Source organism: Canis aureus, chromosome 25 (genome assembly GCF_053574225.1).
Source record: "Canis aureus isolate CA01 chromosome 25, VMU_Caureus_v.1.0, whole genome shotgun sequence".
NCBI lineage: Eukaryota > Metazoa > Chordata > Mammalia > Carnivora > Canidae > Canis > Canis aureus.
In genome coordinates, this window is record NC_135635.1 from 34,775,278 (window position 1) to 34,797,897 (window position 22,620).

Genomic DNA, 22,620 nt, shown 5'->3' on the forward strand with positions numbered 1-22,620 from the left:
TAATTGGCCAGTAGCAGTGTTAGATATACAGAATGAGCGGAAAGGGCTCTTAGTCACTTTTAAAAAAATTACTCAGCTATTAGAAATGACAAATACCCACCATTTGCTTCAACGTGGATGGAACTGGAGGGTATTATGCTGAGTGAAGTAAATCAGTCGGAGAAGGACAAACATTATATGTTCTCATTCATTTGGGGAATATAAATAATAGTGAAAGGGAAAATAAGGGAAGGGAGAAGAAATGTGTGGGAAATATCAGAAAGGGAGACAGAACGTAAAGACTGCTAACTCTGGGAAACGAACTAGGGGTGGTAGAAGGGGAGGAGGGCGGGGGGTGGGAGTGAATGGGTGACGGGCACTGGGTGTTATTCTGTATGTTAGTAAATTGAACACCAATAAAAAAAAAAAAAAAAAAAAGCTATCCACCCATTTGTTTTTAACTAAGACAGATGGATTTAAGCTTAGTTAGAAGGGAAGTTCATGTTACTTCTAGATGAAAATTGTGGACTTTTATAACTTCTTGGCAGCCATAATCCATAAACTGGCTTAAACATGACTTTTTTTCTTTATACTTTTTTGAGCACCTTAATTTTTGAAATTAATTTCTTGAAAAAGAGGTAGTGATTACTTTGAAGTGGTATTTGGTATTGCCTTTGGATGACAATTGTAGACCTTTAGTGAGTAATTGTGAGAGATTAGGTAGATTACTGCATAACTCTTATTATTTTTCCTTCCCTCATTTGTGTTCTTCATCTCAGCCTTTAGATCTGTGCTATCCAATATGACCACTTGTCTAAGTTAAATGAAGTAAGGTTAAATAAAATTAAAGATTTAATTTCTTAGTCACACTAGCAAGATTTTAAGTACTCTTTAGCATGTGGCCAGAGGATACTCTATTGCCCAGTGATGATATTTCTATTATCACGGAAAGTTCTTTTCGATAATTGTGTTCTAGATCTTTCATTGCTAATGATGCTAGAAAAATAAATGTCAGGAACTTGGAATAGATACTTAAAAATCCCCAAACCAGGGATCCCTGGGTGGCGCAGCGGTTTGGCGCCTGCCTTTGGCCCAGGGCGCGATCCTGGAGACCCGGGATCGAATCCCACGTCGGGCTCCCGGTGCATGGAGCCTGCTTCTCCCTCTACCTGTGTCTCTGCCTCTCTCTCTCTCTCTCTCTCTCTGATGACTATCATGAATAAATGAATAAAATCTTTAAAAAAAAAAAAAATCCCCAAACCATAGAATTTATACAACTTAAGTCCTAACAGCTTCAGCTTTCTCAAAGTTAAACATTATTTCTTTAGGATTAGCTTTATATTTAGTTTCGATATTAGGTCTTATCAGAGGTCATTCTGATAATTAAAACTATTCTTTTTATAAAAAAAAGTTTTGAGATATATACCTCTCTGGAACTGTCCTCATAGATGTAATATATCTATTACCCATAAGTTTCCTCATGCCTCTTTAATAATCTCTCCCTGTGTAATCCTTGTTCTTTTTTACCCTCTTTGTCTACCTCCAGACAATCACTCATCTGCTTTCTGTCACAGTAGAGTAATTTGAATGTTCTAAAATTCTATATAAATGGAGTCATGCAATTTACTTTTTTTTTTTTTTGGTTTGACTTCTTTTACTCTGCATGATTATTTTGAGATTTTCGCATGTTATGTAAGGTTCCATGTTACATGTACAAATAATTCATTACTTTGTTTTGGATATATTGCAGTTTGTCATCCATTAGTTTATTGATGACATTTGTGTTAATTCCAGCTTGGCCTTATTGCATATAAGCTACTATGAACATTTATGTACAGGTCTTTATATTGACATATGTTTTTATTACTCTTGATTAAATAGCTAGGTATGGAGTGGCTAGGTCATATGATAGGATGTATGTTTAACCTTTTAAGAAACTGTCAAACTGTTTTCCAAAGTGGCTGTACCATTTACATTCCCCCCAGTAGAGTGTAAGTGTTCCACTGGCTCCATATTCTTAGAAATTCTTGGTATGGCCCAATTTCTTAATTTTATGTGACAGACTCTTTTTAATAAGAAAAGACTGCTCTAGTAGAATTAATTCCTTGCTCTTGCAACTTTTTGTATTTAACTGCTGCAAAAAATAGTATTTTGTTTGTGAAAAGACTTTAAGACAGTCTTCTATAGATTTATTTAGTCTTCTATAGTATTTATTCACTAATGCTGATTTGAAACTCACTTTATAGGAACCATTACATTTCCTTTCTTTTTACTTACATATTTTTCTTTTTTTGTTCTAGCGGCCCCTTTGTTGCTTTATGCAAACAGACGGGACTTGCGATTGGTTGATGCTACAAATGGCAAAGAGAATGCTACAATTGTAGTTGGAGGCTTGGAGGATGCAGCTGCGGTGGACTTTGTGTTTGGTCATGGCTTGATATACTGGAGTGATGTCAGCGAAGAAGCCATTAAACGAACAGAATTTAACAAAACTGAGAGTGTACAGAATGTTGTTGTCTCTGGATTATTGTCCCCTGATGGGCTGGCATGTGATTGGCTTGGAGAAAAATTATACTGGACAGATTCTGAAACAAATCGGATTGAAGTTTCTAATTTAGATGGATCTTTACGAAAAGTTTTATTTTGGCAAGAGTTGGATCAACCCAGAGCTATTGCCTTAGATCCTTCAAGTGGGTAAGTTTGTGCAATGTACAAAGCCTATCGCATTTCTGTTTCCTAGTTTTTGTCCTCTAGCATAGATACCCCTACCATCCCCAAAAGAAAAGAAAGATCAAAAACCAGATTTTAGATTCTTTGATCTTCTTTGTCAGGTAGACTTGAACATGGGAAATTACATGTGGTCTTAAAGTAAGATGTTTTTGTGAATATTATGATAATTGTGTTTCTAGTATCACTGATGGGATAGCCATACATTTATGTTCTTAGTTTGTTCTTTGTTTTCTGCATTTAATAATTATGAGAGGATAATTAGAAGGCAGAGAAGAAGGGATGAAGATCTAATGAGTAGTATTTGATACTCAAGATAACATCAAAAAAATCTATGGATATTACAACTTTGTATATGCAATCATTTTGTTATACTAGTATCTTTTTATTAAACTCTGAGATATTAGTTAATATGTCAGTGTTGAATGAAAAATAAAAATTCAGTTGTTAATAATTCCTTTCTAGTTAATTAAACACATATTTGATGTAAAGGTTTATTTTCTAATGTGAAGGGAAACTTAAAGCTATGGGTAAATCCCACTAGAAACTGTGAACTGTGTCATCACATGTTTCTGTTACTGTGCTTCTCTTCTGCCATATACCATTCCTTGATCCTCGTTTATTGAATATGTCGTTATGCCAGAGTCTGTCATGGTAGATAACTAAACATTAACCTGAAATAATGTACTCATAATTGTTTAAAATCTAAAGATAAGTAATCTGCAAATAACCATTGTAACACTTTGTTTTCTTTGACTTTCAAATATGTTGGAATGCTTTAAAACTCATAGAAGGGAGTGGATTAATATTATGCAATAGAACGTGGGGAAACATGAAAGAAAGGTTTATTGTGTGTTCCTTTGTCTTGATATCAGGCCTTACTTGGTGACAAAATTTAAAGAAGGTGTCATGTTGTAAGAAAATGAAACGATTTGTCTGACCATGAAAGATAAAACATGGGCAGCAGTGTAGTAAAACTTTAGAGTGAGAAGTTCTGGAACATACATATATATATAATTTATATAATACATTAAAAAATCTGTATTTTTTTAGAGGGGCGCATTAAGAGGTATCTGCTAAAGTCAGATGGTCTCTTAATAAAGCATCAGAAAATATAGTGGCTCTGGTTGTAGGAAAAGGGGTTGACTGTCCCAAGGAGGAGATCAGAGATATTAGATATGCAGTAAACTGTACTGATGAAAAATTTGGTTGTTGAGAACTTCCAGGATATTTTTGAGAAATGGAATCTGTTTTGCCAACAAAGTTTGTAGGTTGTGGAGAGTGTTGAAATGTTTGTGAGGTTACTGCTTTATAAAATACACAGTTTTGGTGCTTTCAGTGGTCATTAGGGAATAGTACCTTGTGAAAAGAGAAAGATTTCTTAAAAAAATTATTTTTGACAAATTTACTCTTATGAGGGATGATGGCAGTTTAGCCAAATTATCTTTTAATAGTATGTTCAGAGCTCTGCTCTTTGTACTTATGTTGGGAAGAGAGGGGGGAGTATCTTTAAGGATTTACTATCTATTTAAGGACAGAAAACTTGGACGAGAGCACTTTTCCTTCAAAAGCATGTTTGTTTGCATTATGTAGTATGTAGTGGAGAGAGGAAGAGTCCTCCTATAGGGAATTGGAAGGGCCACAAGAACTCAAGGAGGATGGGTGGATAAAATAGCTTGATTACCACAATTCCAGGGCAGCAGCTAGATCATTCTTTTTTTTTTTTTTTTTTTTTTTAGCTAGATCATTTCTACGAGGGATAATAATTTGACTATAGTATATATTCAAGGGAACTAAATTTATAGGTAACTCTTGACTATTCAGGATCTAATCATTTAATGATTAAATGAATCATTCTCATTTCGTGCCCTAAACTAATTAGCTTTACTTCTAAGTGTCAGATCTGATAAGTGTCTTAGGAAGTAAATTTACCATATTTATTAAAAAAAATACATTAGACTTTCGGTGGCTTTAATTTACTCATGAAACTTCCCAGTATTGATGGTGAGAAACCATCAGAGACTCAGCTGATGAAGAATATTACTGGAAGAACAATAAAAAGTGTGCTTTGAAGGTAGAAAGTAGTGTTATTTAAGCTTCTAAGGGATGATCAGTGAAGACTATTTTTCCTGAAGCCTAAGTTTTGGTGAAACAGTGAAATAGTTTTTTATTATATTTGATGGTTGTGATAAAGTGTTGCTTATACGTATGTATGTATGTAAATTTGCCCCTCCCTGTTCTTAAAATCTTTTTTGATTTTTAGAAAGTTATATGTCATGTCTATTTTTATTTTTATTTTTATTTTTTTATTTTTATTTTTTTTGTCATGTCTATTTTTAAAATTACACAATTGGAAATAAATAGGATGCAGCCAAATGGTATACATTTGGTAATTAGCATGATGAACTGTAAAATTATATTTTAAACTCATTTAAAAATATATTCTATCAGTCTTCAGTGTTCATCTTAGATTTATGTTAGGGATTATGGTTTTACTGGAGAAATAATTTTAGATTTGAGTACAGCACTTATCAAACAAAGGAGATGATTTCCATGTTTATTTTTGTGGAGAAATGAAGTTTGCTTTCCAGAGAAAGTACATGAAAACAGTACTGAAGAAAAATGTAGGCTTTATCAGAGTTCCAGTATCCTGGGTTATAAGGTTCAGAAGAGCTGACTGAACTCTCTCACATCAGCTTATGTAAAAGGAAAGCTACTGAATGACTGGTATTGTTTGAGCCCTGGGAACTAGTGCAGACATCTGTGTGCTTTCGGATGTATGGAGTTCTTTGTGTAATCAGCCCATTTAGCCTAGACTGAAGGAAGATTTTTATTTCTCTCTGTAACTTTAGCCTCTGTTAGTTTGAGATTTTTTTTTCCCTTTTGAGTGATGGCAGTGTAGCACTCAGAATAAGGAACAGGAAAACGTGTGTATAGAAATTGTTACAGAAATGAACAACCATAGTTAATAGGAAGCAATATCCTTCTTTTATAGTAAGAGGTAGTTCCTGACTATTTGGCTGTGCAGCTACTTGAAGTTCCTTAGTCTGTTCCACAACAACTGTACTAATCTTAGTGATATTAAGGGCCAGCTATTTCAGGTACAAAGAAAGTAGTTTTAGGGGTTTTTCGTTCGTTAAGGATCTGTTCATATTCTGTATTCTTTGGATTTTTTTAAAAAGTTAAACTTTAAGGGTAGCCCCGGTGGCGCAGCGGTTTAGCGCCGCCTGCAGCCCAGGGCGTGATCCTGGAGACCCTGGATCGAGTCCCACCCACGTCAGGCTCTCTGCATGGGGCCTGCTTCTCCCTCTGCCTGTGTCTCTGCCTCTCTCTCTCTGTCTCTATGAGTAAATAAATAAAATCTTAAAAAAAAAAAAGTTTATTGATTTAGTCTGAAGTGAATTGTACTGAACAGCTTTGAAAGATACTTATTTTAAAAATACATTTTTATCATCATTAAGAATAATATTTATAACACTAAAAGTTCTGCTTTAAAAATGCTTTTAGAACTAACTCAATGGAAAAAGAATGTATAATTTCCCTAACAGTTATATACATATAATTGTTATATCCTGAGTACATTTAGAAGTACTTTCTACACTGGAATGTTCCAGATGACTAAAATTATTCCTACCACATAGAAGGTGTTCAATAAATATTTTTTGAGTGACTTGACTTTATATTTTCTTTTATAATAATCCTATTAGTTTTCCTTGTTAGAGGAGAAAGTGTTTTCTCAGCAAATATAAATTTTAGCACCATCACATGAATTCTACCTCAGTATGGTTTTGATTACAATTGTTTATTTAAAACATATTTAAGATTTTTAGTTTTTTCAACTCAAGTTATCAAGATTATATTTTATAGAAATAGACTCACTGGAGCTTGTTTTATGTCATATCTAGCTCTCTTATTTAGCAGCAAGTCACTTCATTCTTTTGGACTTGAGTTTTCTCATCTCTAAAATGATGGGTTCCTTTTAGTTTTGACATAAAGTTTAAAAAGTGAGATATTTAAATAAGTAATATATATAGATTTAAAATTTTTTATTGTACAATTACACATTCAAGTCCATAATTTAGGTATGTTACACTTAGAATTGTGTTTCTGCAGAATAGATTCTTAAAATTTTGATTTAAAAATTTTGATTGTACAATTACACATTCAAGTCCATAATTTAGGTATGTTACACTTAGAACTGTGTTTCTGCAGAATAGATTCTTAAAATTTTGATTTAAAAATTTTGATTGTACAATTACACATTCAAGTCCATAATTTAGGTATATTACATTTAGAATTGTGTTTCTGCAGAATAGATTCTTAAAATTTTGTTTCTATTGCCCTTATTGTGTAGGTCATCCACTTAACCTCCTTTTTTATGGCTCTTTGACCCCTAAATCCAGTTTGCTAAAACCACTTGATGTAAACTAGAAAATAGTTTAAAATGTCAAAAGATTCTTTTTGTTTAAAGAAGGGAAACTATAACCAATTACTTTCAGGCAGATTATATAGATTCAATATTGTTTGGAGGTGGGGTTTTTGAGATTATTATCCAAAATTTAAGAGAAATGTGTCAGAGAAGCCACTAATGCAGGAAATCTGGATTATTGGCTTGGTTTTACCAGCCTTTGTGATATGATTCAAGGACCTTGAAAATGAAAAAACAAGACAAAAATCGAATAACCCCCCCCCCCACTTTTAAGAATAAATAAATGTATGTATATAAGTATGTTTTCAAATGTTAGTATAGGGCTTTCCTCTTTACTAAAAACATCTTAACCTTCATCCAATTTTTAGTTCTTTTTATCTAGGGATATCTATTACCCTCTCTTAGACGGAGTTGTAATTATGTAGTTAAGTTTTTTTATGTCCCATATCTCCAGGCCCACTTTTATAGAAGGAACCTTGAAAGGGAATATTTGCAGTGTAACTAAGTGACTTTACCTACCTAGCCCAGTGTCTTACTTAATAGCTTTGCTTTTTAAAGAAAAGCTTTCCTTCCTTGCTGCCCTGACCTTTTAATTCAGCCTTAGCAGAAAGAAGAATGAAATTTTGTGAGAGTAAAGGACAGGATACCTTTAACTGAGTGTTGCTCTCTGTATTTTTGGTGCTCTTATGTACTCTTGCTGTATTCCACAGTGACTGGTGTTTTAGAAATTGTAGTAAATTAGTTTTGACTGGCACCAAGTATTTGTGCCATTGAACCTTTAAGATTTTGGAAGGAGTTTTGCCAGATAGCTAATCTGTGAAGTAGGTATAAAATGATTGTCTTAGTATTTTCTTTGCAGCATTTTATTTTGATACTGTATTCCTTTTAGAAATTTTTCTCTTAAGACTTGCTGATTTTTATACTCTTTGATTTTCCTACTACTTGGACCACCCTTTTCCTTCTGTCTTCATTAGCTCTTGAAATTTATAGAACAGTTTTAAAGTATATGATTTTCTTTATTCTTTCCCTGAGATTATATCTGTTTCCAAGCTTTTGCAAAGAAGCAAATAGCCAATTATCCTAAAATATAAAGCTTCATACTGGACTTTGCATAAAAGCATTAGCTCTGTATGTGAGGGATCTTGCTCCAAACTTTCAACAACTTAGAGCTTTGAAAGATGTCCTAGTAAACTGAGGAAGCCTATTTTCTACCCATTAAATCCTAGAACTGATGGGGAATCTTGTGGTTCTTATAGCTAAATGCCTTCACTTTTTGGCTGAAGAAGCCAAGGCTTTGGCTAAAATAAGAGACAGCCAAATTCTTGGTTGAGATTTTCCAATTCCACATTTGGTGCTTTATTCTTTCTTCATGAAAAGTATCTTGCTGAAGCTATATGTTTTGTTTTGCAAATTGAGTTACTTTAAAAATGCTACATGGTAGCTTTATATAAAGGAGGATTTTATAAATTCTTTTTAAATTTTTTTTTAGATTTACTCACTGTACCAGTTTCTTATTTTACCATTGCTTTTTGCATCCAGTTGGGTTCAGTTTCCTTCTTAGGGTATGGCCTTGAATATTTCTTTCAGCAAAAGTAGGTTAATGGTAAACTCTTTATCTTCATCTGAAGGTGTATTTAATTTGCCCTCATTTTTGAGTGATATTTAATTGATTATAGAATCTGGGTGATAGTCATTTTCATTCAGTTGTTGGAGAATGTTATGGTTTTACTTGTTGCTGTGAGAAGTCTGGTATTTTCTAATTGTTGCTTTGTAAGTAACTTTATCTTTTTTTTTTTTTTCTTCCTGGTTCTTGAAAAGCAGCCCCTAAGCATCTCTTAAGTTTGGATATTTTGCAACTTTTCCTGCTCTGTGTCTAGATGTGGCTGGCTCTATTTTTATTTATTCTACTTAGAATTCATGTTTGTAAAATCTTATCAGTGTTATTTGGTAGTTCTAGAAACTTATGCACTGTTTCTTATTTTTCCTTCATCATCCTTAGATTCCTTTGAATCTCCTGTTTGATGTATGATGGTCTAATTTTGTGCTCCATACCTCTTAATCTTGCTTTCATATTGTTTATCTCTGGGTTACTATGTGGTTTATTTTTTCACTAGCCTTCCAGATAACTCATTTCCTTGGGTGTGCCTAATTTTGCATTTTAATGACTCAATTGAGTTTTTAGTAGCAGTGACTATATTTTGCTCTTCTAGAAGTTTTTTGTGTCCCTCCTTTATTTTTTGTGTCCCTCCTTTAAAAGATTACTATAAGAAGATGTCAGCTTACATGAAAGTGGAGAGGATAGTGTATAAATAATTTTAGACTTAGAGAAAAGTTAGAAAAGTAGTACAGAATTCTTGTATAATTTTTACTCAGCATCACCTAATATTAACATTTTATTTAACGATAGAACACTTATCTAGACCAAGAAGTTAATGTTGATATAATGCTATTAACTTGTCTGTACACCATATTTAAATTTCTCCAATTTTCCTACTAGTGCCCTTTTTCTTTTCTAGGATCCCGTATTTTATTTAATTGTTATCTACATAGTATTTTCTAATCTGGGACATTTTAGCAGTTTTTGCCTAAGATCAAAGACAAATCTTGATCTTGGAGGATTTACTGGCCATTTTGTGGAATGTCTCTCTCTCTCTGGGTTTGTCTGATTTTTTTTTTTTTTTAATAATTTGATTAAGATACTTTTTTGGCAAGAATACCACAGAAGTGTGATGTGTGCTTATCAACAGGGTACATGATGTGTATACTGGTGATAGTACATTTGATAACTTATGATTTTGTCTGCCAGAGTCTTTTTTTTTTTTTTTAACTGTGTCTACTATTTTTTTTCTTGTAATAAATATTGGGAATTATATAATTACCTTGTTTCTCATTATACTTTTTTCCACTAATTTAAGCATTCTTTGGTGATGTTTGCCTGCAACAATTATTGATGTGGTGTTTGCCACATGGTGATTTTTCTAGTTCCATTGCTCCTCCTACATGTATTATTAGTTAAATTTTACTTTAAAGAAGTAGAATTGTCTTTCTTGTCCTTTGTACTTATTTATTATTTATATTAGTATGGACTCATGGGCATTTCTTTCATTCTATAGATTATAGACCATTACTGTGATCATTTCTTGCTCAAACTGTCCCACATTTCGCCATTGGGAACTTCTTCAAGTTTGTGCTGTGTCCTTTTGATAGGCCCTTCATCACTTTTAAGTACTTTTTTGTGGTCTGACAGCAGAAGATATTTCAAACTCGTCCTTTTTCTGCTTCATGCTTGGAATCAACCGTTTCTCCCAGAAGCTCTGTCTCCTTTTATTGGCAAATAGTATTTAGAAATCAAGATTTGGAAGCTAGGTATGCTCATTGCTACTAGGTTTTCATTGCTTTTAAGCCTTCTCAGTAAAGAGTTAGGAAATAACATGGATGTGTACATATAAACATAGTTCTGTGTGTTTTCACCTTTGTCTATAATATTAAAAAAATCCATGAGTCTGTGTTGATATTTCCACGATAATTGAGTTCTAATCCACCACCCCAATATTACATTACAGTCTCATCCCTTTCCTTTTTTGGTTGATTCTGTGATAGTGAGAAACCTGGTTTTGTCAATACAAATATCAAATATTTGTTAAATATGCAGTATATTTTCATATATTGTGTGTAGACCTAATTTGTCAAGGTTTCAGAATTGCTAACCTATACTCTTGTGAGCAACAAATTTACTGTCTAGAATACAATACTCTGAAACTACTGTCTGCATAGTCAAAATACTGTTTTCCAAATTTATTTAGGTAATTTCTTATCTGTTGCAGTGTGACTATTATTCATTTGTAATACATTTATCACTGTTTGTATTCCATTCTGAATATCCCCCTTCCCCCCATAGCCTAGCTGATTAAGTATTGATTTATATTGGAGTTCTGTGAAACAATTGCCACATTTTTAAGAGTTAGAAATAACATGAGTGGTGTCCTTCATTCCTTATTCCTTCTACCCTGGTCCTATTCTCTCTTTCTAGTCTGTTCCCTATTTATAGATATCTTACTCTCAATTTTTGGTTTTATCTTGATCCTTCTTGAAATCCTTTTTGCACAAGTGAATTAATACATGAGTATTTTTCTTTTTTTTTTTTCTTACATGAACAGGTAACATACTTAAGTGCTCTTTTTGCACTGTCCCTTTTTTTTTTTTTACTTAACAGTATATCCTGAATATCATTCCATAGTGCTGTTCCTCATTCTTTTTTTCAATGATAGTAGTATTCATTTTTTTTTAAAGATTTTATTTATTTATTCATCAGAGACAGAGAGAGAATGGCAGAGACGCAGAGAGAGAAGCAGGCTCCATGCAGGAAACCCGATGTGGGACTCACGCCTTGGGCCGAAGGCAGGCGCCCAACTGCTGAGCCATCCAGGGATCCCCAATGATAGTAGCATTCTATTGCATGAATGTACTGTAGTTTACTCAACCACTGTCTATGTTTAAACATTTAGGCTGTTTTGTTAGCTCAAGTATTTTAAAGGAAACCCACATAGTGACCTCTCACTTGTGAATGCTTCATTTTGCATCCCTAAAAAAGAAAAACATTTTCTTCCATAACCACAATGCCATTATCTTCCACACACCCCAAAATGAACAATTCTTTAATATTATATGTTAGTCTATATTCAGATATGTAAAATAGTCTCAGAAATATCTTTTATGGTTGGTATGTTTGAATCAGGATCCAAAATAAGGTTCACAGGTTATATCTGGTTATGCCTCTTAAGTTTCTCTTAGATTAGCATTCCCTCTTTTCCCCTTCCCCTACATTTTTTCTCTCATCTTGTTTACTTATTGGAAAGATTCTATAGTTGTCCATTAGAATGTTTTAGATTTTGTGTTTTCTAAAAGATTCTTGTGATGTTTGATGATTTTTATCCTTTTATATTTTTTATAAACTGAAATTTAGAATAGAACACTTAGTGGCAAATTCAGTATTTTGCATGAATACTTTTTAGGCAGTACTAAGTACTTTGTGTTCATCACATCAGAAAGTATGTAATTATCTTACTTGTAGTGATACTAAGATTGTGCAGTAGGTTCAGATGGTGAAAGTTAATATGCTTATTATAAAGTTGAATTTTCCCTCTTGTATCCTTTAAATAATTTGTGGGATGATCCTTCTGTACCATATCAATATCTGGTTCCCAATCAATTGATTGTTTTAACACCCACTGAGGATCATTTTTTTGTATTATTTCGTTAAGGATATCTATTTTATATTTTATCTCATGTATTCTCTTTTATGCATTTTAATCATTTTAAGTATTAATTTCTGTCAGATTGTTCAGTTGTCTGAAGTTCTTAGAAATTCACTTCTGTTCTTTGTTATATTTGCTGATTCTTGCTTTCAGGTGAACTGTTTCTTTAGGTGTTGTGTAGTTTTGGATTGTGAGCTGATCTTCAGAGGGGTTGTCTGAGAATCCTGAGTGGTCTTGAGGTGCATTTTCCTCCAGAGAGGTTTTGTTTCTGCCAAGCACCTTGAGGTGTTTCCAAGGACAACTTTTTAATTTTAAACTTAAAATATAATTTCTATATAGTAAAATGGACAGACCTTAATGGTACAGTTTTGACATGTGTACATCTATATTATCACCTCATTTAAGCAGAGATCATTTTTTATATTTAGTTTTTGGAGTTAGAAGTTCCTGTACCATGTACAGAAAATTAATTCAAACCTGTGTGAGGGCACTGCTGTAGTTACAGAGTCTTTGGTAATTTTTTCCACCTTTTCAGACCAAGATTGAAAAGCTTCTTTGCCTTCCTCTGCCAATGCCAGATTTTTTACTTCATTGTTCCCTGAGGGTTTGTGCTTTGTGCAAGAATCTTACTTCTAACACAGAGCTTCTTGTGTGTCAAGGCTTTATCTTTCCCTGTTTCGCTGTCAAAACAGAAAGCCCTCAGTTTCTGAGATGAGAAAATCCTACAGGGTTGCTGTAGCATCAGACATGTACTGCTTTTTACCTCCTAGTGCATTTTTGGCTCTCTGGAGATTTCTGCTTTCATGATACTTATACATTTAAAAGAGTGTTGATATATTTTTGTTTTGCATATATGTATGTCTTAGTCTCTTTGGGCTGCTATAACAAAATACTACTGAGTAGCTTATAACTGAATGGCTTATAATGATAGAAATTTATTGCTCACAGTTCTAGAGTCTGGGAAGTCCAAGGTTAGGGCACCAGCATGGTCCCCTTCTGGTAAGAGCCCCCTTCCTGGTGCCTTCTTGCTGTGTCCTCACATGATGGAATAGCCAAGGGTTCGCTTTGTATCTCTGTTCTCATGAGTAGGCACCCCCCAAAGGCCCCACATGCTAATACTGTCACCTTTGAGCTTTAGAATTTCAACATAAATTTTGAGGGGATGCAAACATTCAGACTATAGCCTTGTATAAATCAAATAAAAAGACTAAACAGGGGTTTAGTCTTAGTTAAGAGATTTTGTGAAAGGAGGGGTTTCTGGTTATTTTGTTACTAAATTATCAGAAATAGAAATTCTAACTTTCATGTTTTTAAATGTTGCTTTTTATTTTTTACTGTGGATATATGGACATGATAGTTGAGCATTATTCACACTAATAAGTGTATTAATGACATCTTTTAATTATAGGTAGAATTATATAAGTAACTTTAAGGATCATGAAGTGATTTATGATCTAGTATAGATCTGGTTCACTGAGTTTTTATGACTCAATTCTAAATGTTTTCTTAATTAGCCAGTATTGGGTGTAATTACATCTTGTAAAGGGTGCAAATTTATCCATTCAGTTTAGGTTTATTGAAACTGAACATTTCTGAATATTTTTGTTAAGGGAAACTGAATTCAGATTGAGTAACACACTAGATTAGGGGTTTGTGAATATTTTGGAAAATTTATTATTTTATCTTTACCTAATGGTAGACATTATATGCTTTGGAATGTAATAAATTTGTATAAAATAAATTTGCATAAAATGGCTGGAATGTAGTCTGCTTGTTGGTTGAGGTATTTTTACTTCCTGGCATAAGAAATTTTGATGTTTTGAAAACTTCGTATTTTCCTTACTTACTGTAATTACTTCCTAATTAAAATAAAGCCTGTTTTCTACCCTTCACTTCATTTAAAATTCATTTCCCAGAAAGTATTGCAGTGGATATCAGGCCAGATACAATAATAAAATTACATTTGTATGGAAACTAGTGAACAGCATATAACAACCTGGTGCTGGTTCATGATTTTTGATGAATAGCAGATGTGAATACTATTGCAAACTGGTGCTGTAACCATATATATTTAATTCTTCAATATCAAGTAAGAATGTTTATCTTCTCTTAAGTCAAAGCCAAAATAGAACCCGTTGAAGCCAAAATAAATTAGGGGCCAAATAGACCACATAATTGGAGAGTCAGTAATAATTGTTGTTAAAGAGAGTTTTATATGAGCCTGTAGCTTGGCTTTTGAGAAGCCACAGGAGATATTTATCAAACACTCTTGCATTTCCTAAAGGATACTAAAATTGGCTTTTAAAAATAATGCTGATAAAAAGCCTTTGCAAAATATATTACATAGCTAGTTGAATTTAGTAAATTTATTGTTAAGTACTTTCAGGTAATCATAGGTTTCTAAGCTAGGTTAACTGCCCAAACAAAAAACAAGTAAGCCATACCAGATCTACTCCTTAATATGTGTACTGCAATTATTTTTTATTTTTAGAAAGATAAAGTGATGTAGTAAAGGAGCTTACCTCGTGGTCTATTTTTTTTTTTTTTAAGATTTATTTATTTGAGAGAGAGAGAGAGAATGTGCATGCAAGTTGGGGAGGACAGAGGGAGAAAATCTCCCAAGTAGACGCCCCACCTGGCGTGGAGCTCTATACTGGGCTCGATCCCATAACCTATTAGACCATGACCTGAGCCAAAAGCAAGAGTCGGATGCTCAGCTGAGCCACTCAGCTGCCACACCTTGTAGTCTAATTTTTAAGTAACTGATTTAAGGAGAAGGTGTCAAGCCTCAGTGTCAAATATTCCTCATTCTAATACAGAAAATGCTTATGTCATATCTTTTTTTTTTTTTTTAAGATTTTATTTATCCATGAGACACACACACACACAGGCAGAGACACAGGCAGATGGAGAAGCAGACTCCATGCAGGGAGCCCGATGTGGGACTCGATCCCAGGTCTCCAGGATCATATACCCTGTGCCGAAGGTGGCTCTAAACCGCTGAGCCACCCGAGCTGCCCGCTTATGTCATATCTTAACAGAGAATATGGAGAATGTTTTTTTTCCTCAGGAACCTTCTTTTCTTCAGTGCATCCTAAAATCTCTCTTCTGCCACAGTCTGATGTTATTCTACTAGTAGATCTTCAAATAAAAAGTTTATACCTTTCTCTTATTGGCTGGTGCCTAGTCCCCTTTAAAGATTAACTCTGTCTTAATATTGCTTTTATTAAGTCTGATACTTTAGTATGTCACTCAGGCTTTTAGCAGGTGCCCTTTCCCATTCCCACCTTGATTTCTCACAATCTCTTATGCAGCTTAACATAATAGCCAGACTTTGTCATATATATTTTAGTGCTGGAAATGTCCTTCCCTTCCCTTTCCAATGCAGATGTAACTCTTGCTGACTTGACATTCATTGCTCCCATGATGCTTTGTATTGGCAACTCTGCTCTAGCTGTTTCTGGAAATTTTGAAGTCAATTATTTTGAAGAAGACAAACAAAAATCCCTAGAGGGTCTAATTTTGTTTTTAAAAATTTATTGGGTATTTTAAAAAGATTTTCATTTATTTTAGAGTGCATATGAGTGGGGGACGGCAAAGAGCAGAGAAAATCTAAAGTAGACTTCCCACTGAGCACAGAGCCCACCACCTGGAATCATGTCTTGAGTCGAAATCAAAAGTTGGATGCCCACCTGACTGAACCACCCAGACACCCCATTTACTGGGAATTTTTAAAACTTTTGTAAACTTTATTGTAATTCTTTTTAGTTCACATGATTTTTTAAAAGATTTTATTTATTTATTAATGAGAAACAGAGAGGCAGAGACATAGGCAGAGGGAAAAGCAAGCTCCCTGCAGGGAGACCAATGTGGAACTTGATCCCAGGACCCTGAGATCACTCCCTGAGCCAAAGGCAGATGCTCAGCCACTGAGCCACCCAGGTGTCCCTCAGGGTAATCCTTTTTGATTCATAGAATGGGCCTTTAACTTCTTTTAGTACCTAGATGTCTGTTACGCTTTTAGAGATATTTTATCTGTGTGCCATTTCTGTATTATACATATTTGAGGGCGGAACATGCTAATCTTCTCTTGCACTACATTTATACTAAGGGATATAAATTGGTATTTATTTGATACAGTTAAGATACTGTAACTCAAGTCTTTCTCCCCACCTGGTCCAAATAAAGTTCTCAGATAATCATAACCCAAGTTACAGAGTGAATCTTTTATATCGACTTGGACTACAGAAGATACGTCTAATTTTGGAGGATGTTAGATGTTTTCTTTTTTCCTTCTAGGGTTGTTCTCTTCCCTTCATGCTGAATGATGAGTTTGGGTTTGCAAAATGGTATCATCTCTACCATTAGCTGCTATAGTTCTCCAGTATCACATCCCTGTAATGTCCCCCTGAGCAGGGCTCAGTAACTTCTCCTTTTGGATCAACTTCACTGATGCATTCCTGAGTGCCATGAATGATTCTCTCCTGACTCTCTAGGATCCAATGCCATTTTACTGTGCTTCCTGCAGAAAGACAAAATATTTTAAGGCAGATTCTGAGCCTGAAGCCTAGGGAAAAATATAAGGTGAATGCTGTGGAGGAAACCCAAGCACAGAGCTTTATTCTACTCTCAGGTCATTGCATTACTAGGGATACCCACTTGTTACATTTTAGGAATAACATTTATCTCTTTCAGGCTTGTTTCTTATTCTTTCCTGTCGATAAATAATTTAGCTGCCTTTGGGAAAATGAATCCAATTGAGGGTTTGATACCAATATTACCAGAACAAATGAGCACCAAGCTTTATAACTAGAGCAGATAGGGCTTTGTCTTTATTATTTTTTTAATAGACTATTTAAATATTTTTTTAATAGATTATTCATTCATTCTTTTATTCATTCATTCATGAGAGACACACAGAGAGAGGCAGAGACATAGGCAGAGAGAGAAACAGACTCCCTGCAGCCAGAAGACACTCAACCACCTAGCTACTGAGGCATTCCTAATAGATTCTTCTTAAGAGCAGTTTTTGGTTCATAGCAAAATTGAGAACAAAATATTTTTAATCTCTCCCTTCTGTAATAAAAGTTTTTATTTTATATTCACTTTATTTCTTTAATGCTTTTCCTTTTTTTTTTTTTTTAAGGATTTTATTTATTTATTCATAGAGACAGAGAGAGGCAGAGACACAGGCAGAGGGAGAAGCAGGCTCCATGCAGACAGCCTGACGTGGTTCTCGATCCAGGGTCTCCAGGATCACGCCCTGGGCTGCAGGTGGCGCTAAACCACTGCACCACCGGGGCTGCCCTGCTTTTCCTTTCTTTAATGTAGATCTGTTTCTTATATCATTTTTCTTCTCTGCAGAACTTCTTGCAAGGCAGGTCTGTAGATAATAAATTCCCTTAATTTTTGTTTGAGAAAGTCTTTTTTCAAGTTTGAAGGATACTTTTGCAGAGTACAGAATTCTAGCTTGGAAGGTTTTCCCCCTTTTACCTCTCTAAATATTTCATTCCAGTCTCTTCTTGCTTGCATGGTTTCTGAGGAAAAGTCAGATGTCATTCTTATCCTTACTTCTGTGTCCATAAAGTGTGTTTTTTTTCCTCCCAGATTTTTTTCTGTATCTTTATTTTTCTGGAGTTTGAATATGATATGCTTAGGTGCTGGGTTTTTTGTTTGTTTGTTTGTTTGTTTTTGTGTGTGTGTGTTTGTTGTGCTTTGCTGTTCTGTGAGCTTCTTGTGTCTGCGAATTGGTATCTGACATCTGGAGAAATTCTAAGTTATCACTGCTTTGTTTATTCCTGTTTTTCTTTTCCTTCTAGTATTCTCATCATGCATGTGTTATATCTTCTGTAGTTAGTTGTCCCATAGTTCTTGGGTATTCTGTTCTGTTTCCCACCACACTCCCTTCTCCAACCCCTAGTCTTTTTTTTTTTTTTTCCTTTGGCTATTTCTGTGGACAGATCTCTTAAGTGCAGAGATTCTTTCCTCAGCTGTATCCCATCTACTAATGAGTCCATGAAAGGCATTCATTTCTGTTACAGTGTTTTTGATTTCCAGCATTGTTTTGGTTCTTAGAATATCCAGCTCTCTGGTCATATTATCCATCTGTTCTTATATGTTGCCTGTCTTTTCTATTAGTGTCCGTAGCATATCAATCACAGTTGTTTAAAATTCATACTCTGATAAATGCAACATCCCTACCATATCTGAGTCTGTTTCTTTCTTTTTTTTTTTTTTTTTTTGAGTCTGTTTCTGATGCTTGCCTTGTCTCTTCAAGATTTTTTTTTCCCCTTTAGTATGCCTTATAATTTTTTGTTGAAAGCTGGCCATGATCTACTGAGTAAAAGGAATTGCTTTTAGGTCTAGAAATTAATAGGCCTTCAGTAAGTCATGTGTTGAGATGTTGGAAGAGGAGAAGCATTGTATAATTCTGTGATTTGGTCTCAGTCTTTTAGTGAGCCTGTGGTCCTGAGCTGTGAGCTTCACAAATGCTTCTCGTGTTTTTGTTTTTGTTTTTTTAACCCCCATAGGTAGGGCAGGATGGCTACAGGATGCTGGAGTTGGGTAATTCCCTTCCCTTTAGGTCAGTTAGGCTCTGATAAAATCCCAAAAGGTTAAGCTCTGGCAAAATTATTTCTCTTGAGGACAGTGCTTGTTATGAAGAATAAAGTGCACTGATGTATTTAAAAATGGTTAGTTTAGTTTTCCCCTTGCTGGAAGCATGAGGTGATTTTTTTTCTTTGATCTTTACTCTGAGGACCTGGTAGAGTTCCTGGAGATAAAATTCACAAAAGTGTGAGGGCCCTCTCATAACTGGTTCCCTCTGGAATTTTTAACTTTTAAATTTGTCCACGCTAAGCTTCTTGCAAATCAAATATAGTTTAGTTTTCCGACCCTGGTACTGGTTCCCATGGAGGTTTCTGTTTACAGGTTTCTGCTCTTGTAAGTTGTAACACTCTGGATTTGCTTGCCTGTCTCTAGCTTTGAAAGCAGCAGTTTGCTTTGTAACCCTGCTTCTCTGGCAGATCTAAGAATTGTTGATTTTTCAGTTCAGGTTTTTGCTTGTCATTAGAATGGAGTGATGACTTCTCAGCTGCCTTATATTCTAGACTGGAAGTTGGAAGTCAGGGCTTTGCTTTTTTTGCATTGAAAATCTGAATACAGGGATCCCTGGGTGGCGCAGCGGTTTAGCGCCTGCCTTTGGCCCAGGGCGTGATCCTGGAGACCTGGGATCGAATCCCACGTCGGGCTCCCGGTGCGTGGAGCCTGCTTCTCCCTCTGCCTGTGTCTCTGCCTCTCTCTCTCTCTCACTGTGTGCCTATCATAAATACAAAAAAAAAAAAAAAAAAAAAATCTGAATACATGAAGCATAGGAAAAGAATAATATATCTATTAACTAGGAGGATCTTACATAGTATAGTCTGGAATTTTAATTTTGATAGATGAGTTCTAGGAATATTCAGAGGTTTTCATCTGGATTGGGGCAAGCTTTCAGGAATAGAACTTATATGCTCTTATATCTTATTTATAGCCTCAAATTTCCTGAACCATTGTATTGGATCTAATAATACTATTATTTATTAAAGTAGTTTATCTACAGTAAGCAGATAGTGTTTAGACTAGACTGACTTTGTTTAAAAATCTCAACAGTGAGACTGAGCTGAGTAACTGAATCTGTATCATCTCAGTGTATATATAAGAAGACCAAAGTGAAGTAAATTAGTAGAATGAATTCCTAACGCTCTTTATAAGCTTTCATTAGGTTATTAATGATATAAGTGAAACTCTCAAAAATTGGTTGTAAAATAAGATGAAATCTATTTTCTTATATAACTGCAACATTTTTTTTTTTGAAGCCTACTCAGGAGTAGACAACTGTTAGTAATTTGGAAGCAAAGTTTTCTGAAATGAATCTCCTCAGAGATTGGGAAAAAGTGATATGTGCATGTAGATAAGACTACAAGTGTGTAAACTCTGTATCCTGTTTAGTATAATTGAAGATGGCTTTGGAAATGTGTTTGCCTAAAGCATGAGTGGTAAAATGGTTTGTAAAATGCTTTTTATTTATAGAAGATGAGAAGCATCATAAGAAAGCACACTGTACACTTTTCAAAACTCATAGATCTTTACTTCAGAAAGTGAACCTTAATGTATGCAAAGTTTAAAAATTCATTTAGGAGGTTGGAGGATCCCAGGATATGTTGCAGATTGAGAACAGAAGAGTCTAATTCTCTTAGAAATTATGAAAGAATCTCACTGGATAGAGTTTGGGAGGAAGGGTGCTGACCTAAATAACTTTGGAAATGCATGCTACCTGTAAGACTAAAGACCAAAGGAACTGCACCTAAGCAGTGTACTCTAGTTGTCAATGTTGTTTCCCATAGAGGTACATTTAATCAATCTGATTGCATACTAGAATTAAACAACTAAGTAAAGTAGGTGGTATGTGGTGGGAACCAGGTTTCTTTTTTTATTTTTATTTATTTTATTTTTTAAATTTCTTTCTATTGGAGTTCAGTTTGCCAACATATAGCATAACACTTAGTGCTCATCCATCAAGTGCCCCCCTCAGTGCCCATCACCCAGTCACTCCAACCCCCCGACCACCTCCCTTTCCACCACCCCTTGTTCGTTTCCCAGAGTTAGGAGTCTCTCATGTTCTGTTACCCTCTCTGATATTTCCCACTCATTTTCTCTCCTTTCCCCTTTATTCCCTTTCACTATTTTTTATATTCCCCAAATGAATGAGACCATGTGATGTTTGTCCTTCTCCGATTGACCTTTTTCACTCAGCATAATACCCTCCAGTTCCATCCATGTTGAAGCAAATGGTGGGTATTTGTCGTTTCTAATGGCTGAGTAATATTCCATTGTATACATAGACCACGTCTTCTCTATCCATTCATCTTTTGATGGACACCGAGGCTCCTTCCACAGCTTGGCTATTGTGGACATTGCTGCTATAAACATCGGGGTGCAGGTGTCCCGGCGTTTCACTGCATCTGTATCTTTGGGGTAAATCCCCAGCAGTGCAATTGCTGGTTGTAGGACAGATCTATTTTTAACTCTTTAATGAACCTCCACACAGTTTTCCAGAGTGGCTGTACCAGTTCACATTCCCACCAACACTGGGGAACCAGGTTTCTTAATGTTAGAGTGGGGAGTTACAGATAAACAATGGGAAGAAGCTAGAATGATACTTGTGGTGGTGGGTTAGATTTGAAGACATGAGTATAGGTTCAACTCAGCTTAATATACAGTATACATTTTATTTTATTTTATTATTTTTTAAAGGTTTTATTTATTCATGAGACACAGAGAGAGAGAGAGAGAGAGAGAGAGAGAGGCAGAGATACAGGCAGAGGGAGAAGCAGGCTCCATGCAGGGAGCCCGACATGGGACTCAATCCTGGGTCTCCAGGATCAGGCCCTGGGCTGAAGGCAGCACTAATCCACTGAGCTGCCCTGGGAAAATCTTAAATCCAAACCTGTGTATTACCAATCATATTGTTGAATCACTTCTGATATGAGGGAGATTTGCATTAATACAAATATGTAACTCTTGATCATAGATTAATGATTATATTTTGTAGTATTTGTGATTTTCTTTAAATTACTGTTAAATTTATGTGGTATGCTGCTTTCTTCTCTTTTATTCCCAAAACAGTAACAGAGTTTCAATGTAGGTAATACTTGCACCTAATTTTCAATTAAACAGCTGTGACAAGACTTGTAGAATGGCATTTTTTTTTTTAGATTTATTTATTTATTTATTAGCGAGAGAGCGAGAGAGAGGCAGAGGGAGAAGCAGGCTCTAAGCAGGGAGCCTGACATGGGACTCGATCCTGGGTCTCCAGGATCAGGCCCTGGGCTGAAGGCGGTGCTAAGCCACCCGGGCTGCCCAGAATGGCATTTTCAAGTCATTGTGGGAGGCTGAAATAAATGACTATAGCATGCCATGTAAGGGCTTGGGAAAATTCAAGTGTTACTTTTTCTTTTGATGAAATGAAGAGCATGAATGAAATAATTAGGGAAATATTTCTTAAAAACCTTGGAGCATCTTTGTAATTTTTATTATGCATAGCTAATGGCATGAATGCTTACCACGTTTTCTGGGAGAATGATTTAAAATACTTTTTCTTGGTGTTGGACTGTGCCAGCTACAATTTTGGGTTCAGAAAATATAGTCAACAGTATCATTAGGATTTAATTGATACTTTTCCCAAATTAA

At 34.9% G+C, this 22,620-nt stretch overlaps 1 protein-coding gene and 1 long non-coding RNA gene across 3 annotated transcripts in view; one reads left to right on the forward strand and one right to left on the reverse strand.

The window, feature by feature from the left end:
* The window catches only part of LRP6 (LDL receptor related protein 6), a 166,714-nt gene that overhangs the window by 24,183 nt on the left and 119,911 nt on the right, over positions 1-22,620 (forward strand). Inside the window, exon 2 of one of the 2 annotated variants that reach the window (XM_077871038.1) lies at positions 2,280-2,673. The exons of the other annotated variant lie outside the window; for it this stretch is intronic. Coding sequence (XP_077727164.1) covers positions 2,280-2,673 — 394 coding nt within the window. The remainder of the gene's footprint in view (positions 1-2,279; positions 2,674-22,620) is intronic. 2 annotated transcript variants of the gene reach the window in all.
* Positions 1-22,620, reverse strand: part of LOC144297217 (uncharacterized) — a 41,986-nt gene that overhangs the window by 9,311 nt on the left and 10,055 nt on the right. The gene's annotated exons all lie outside the window — the stretch shown is intronic.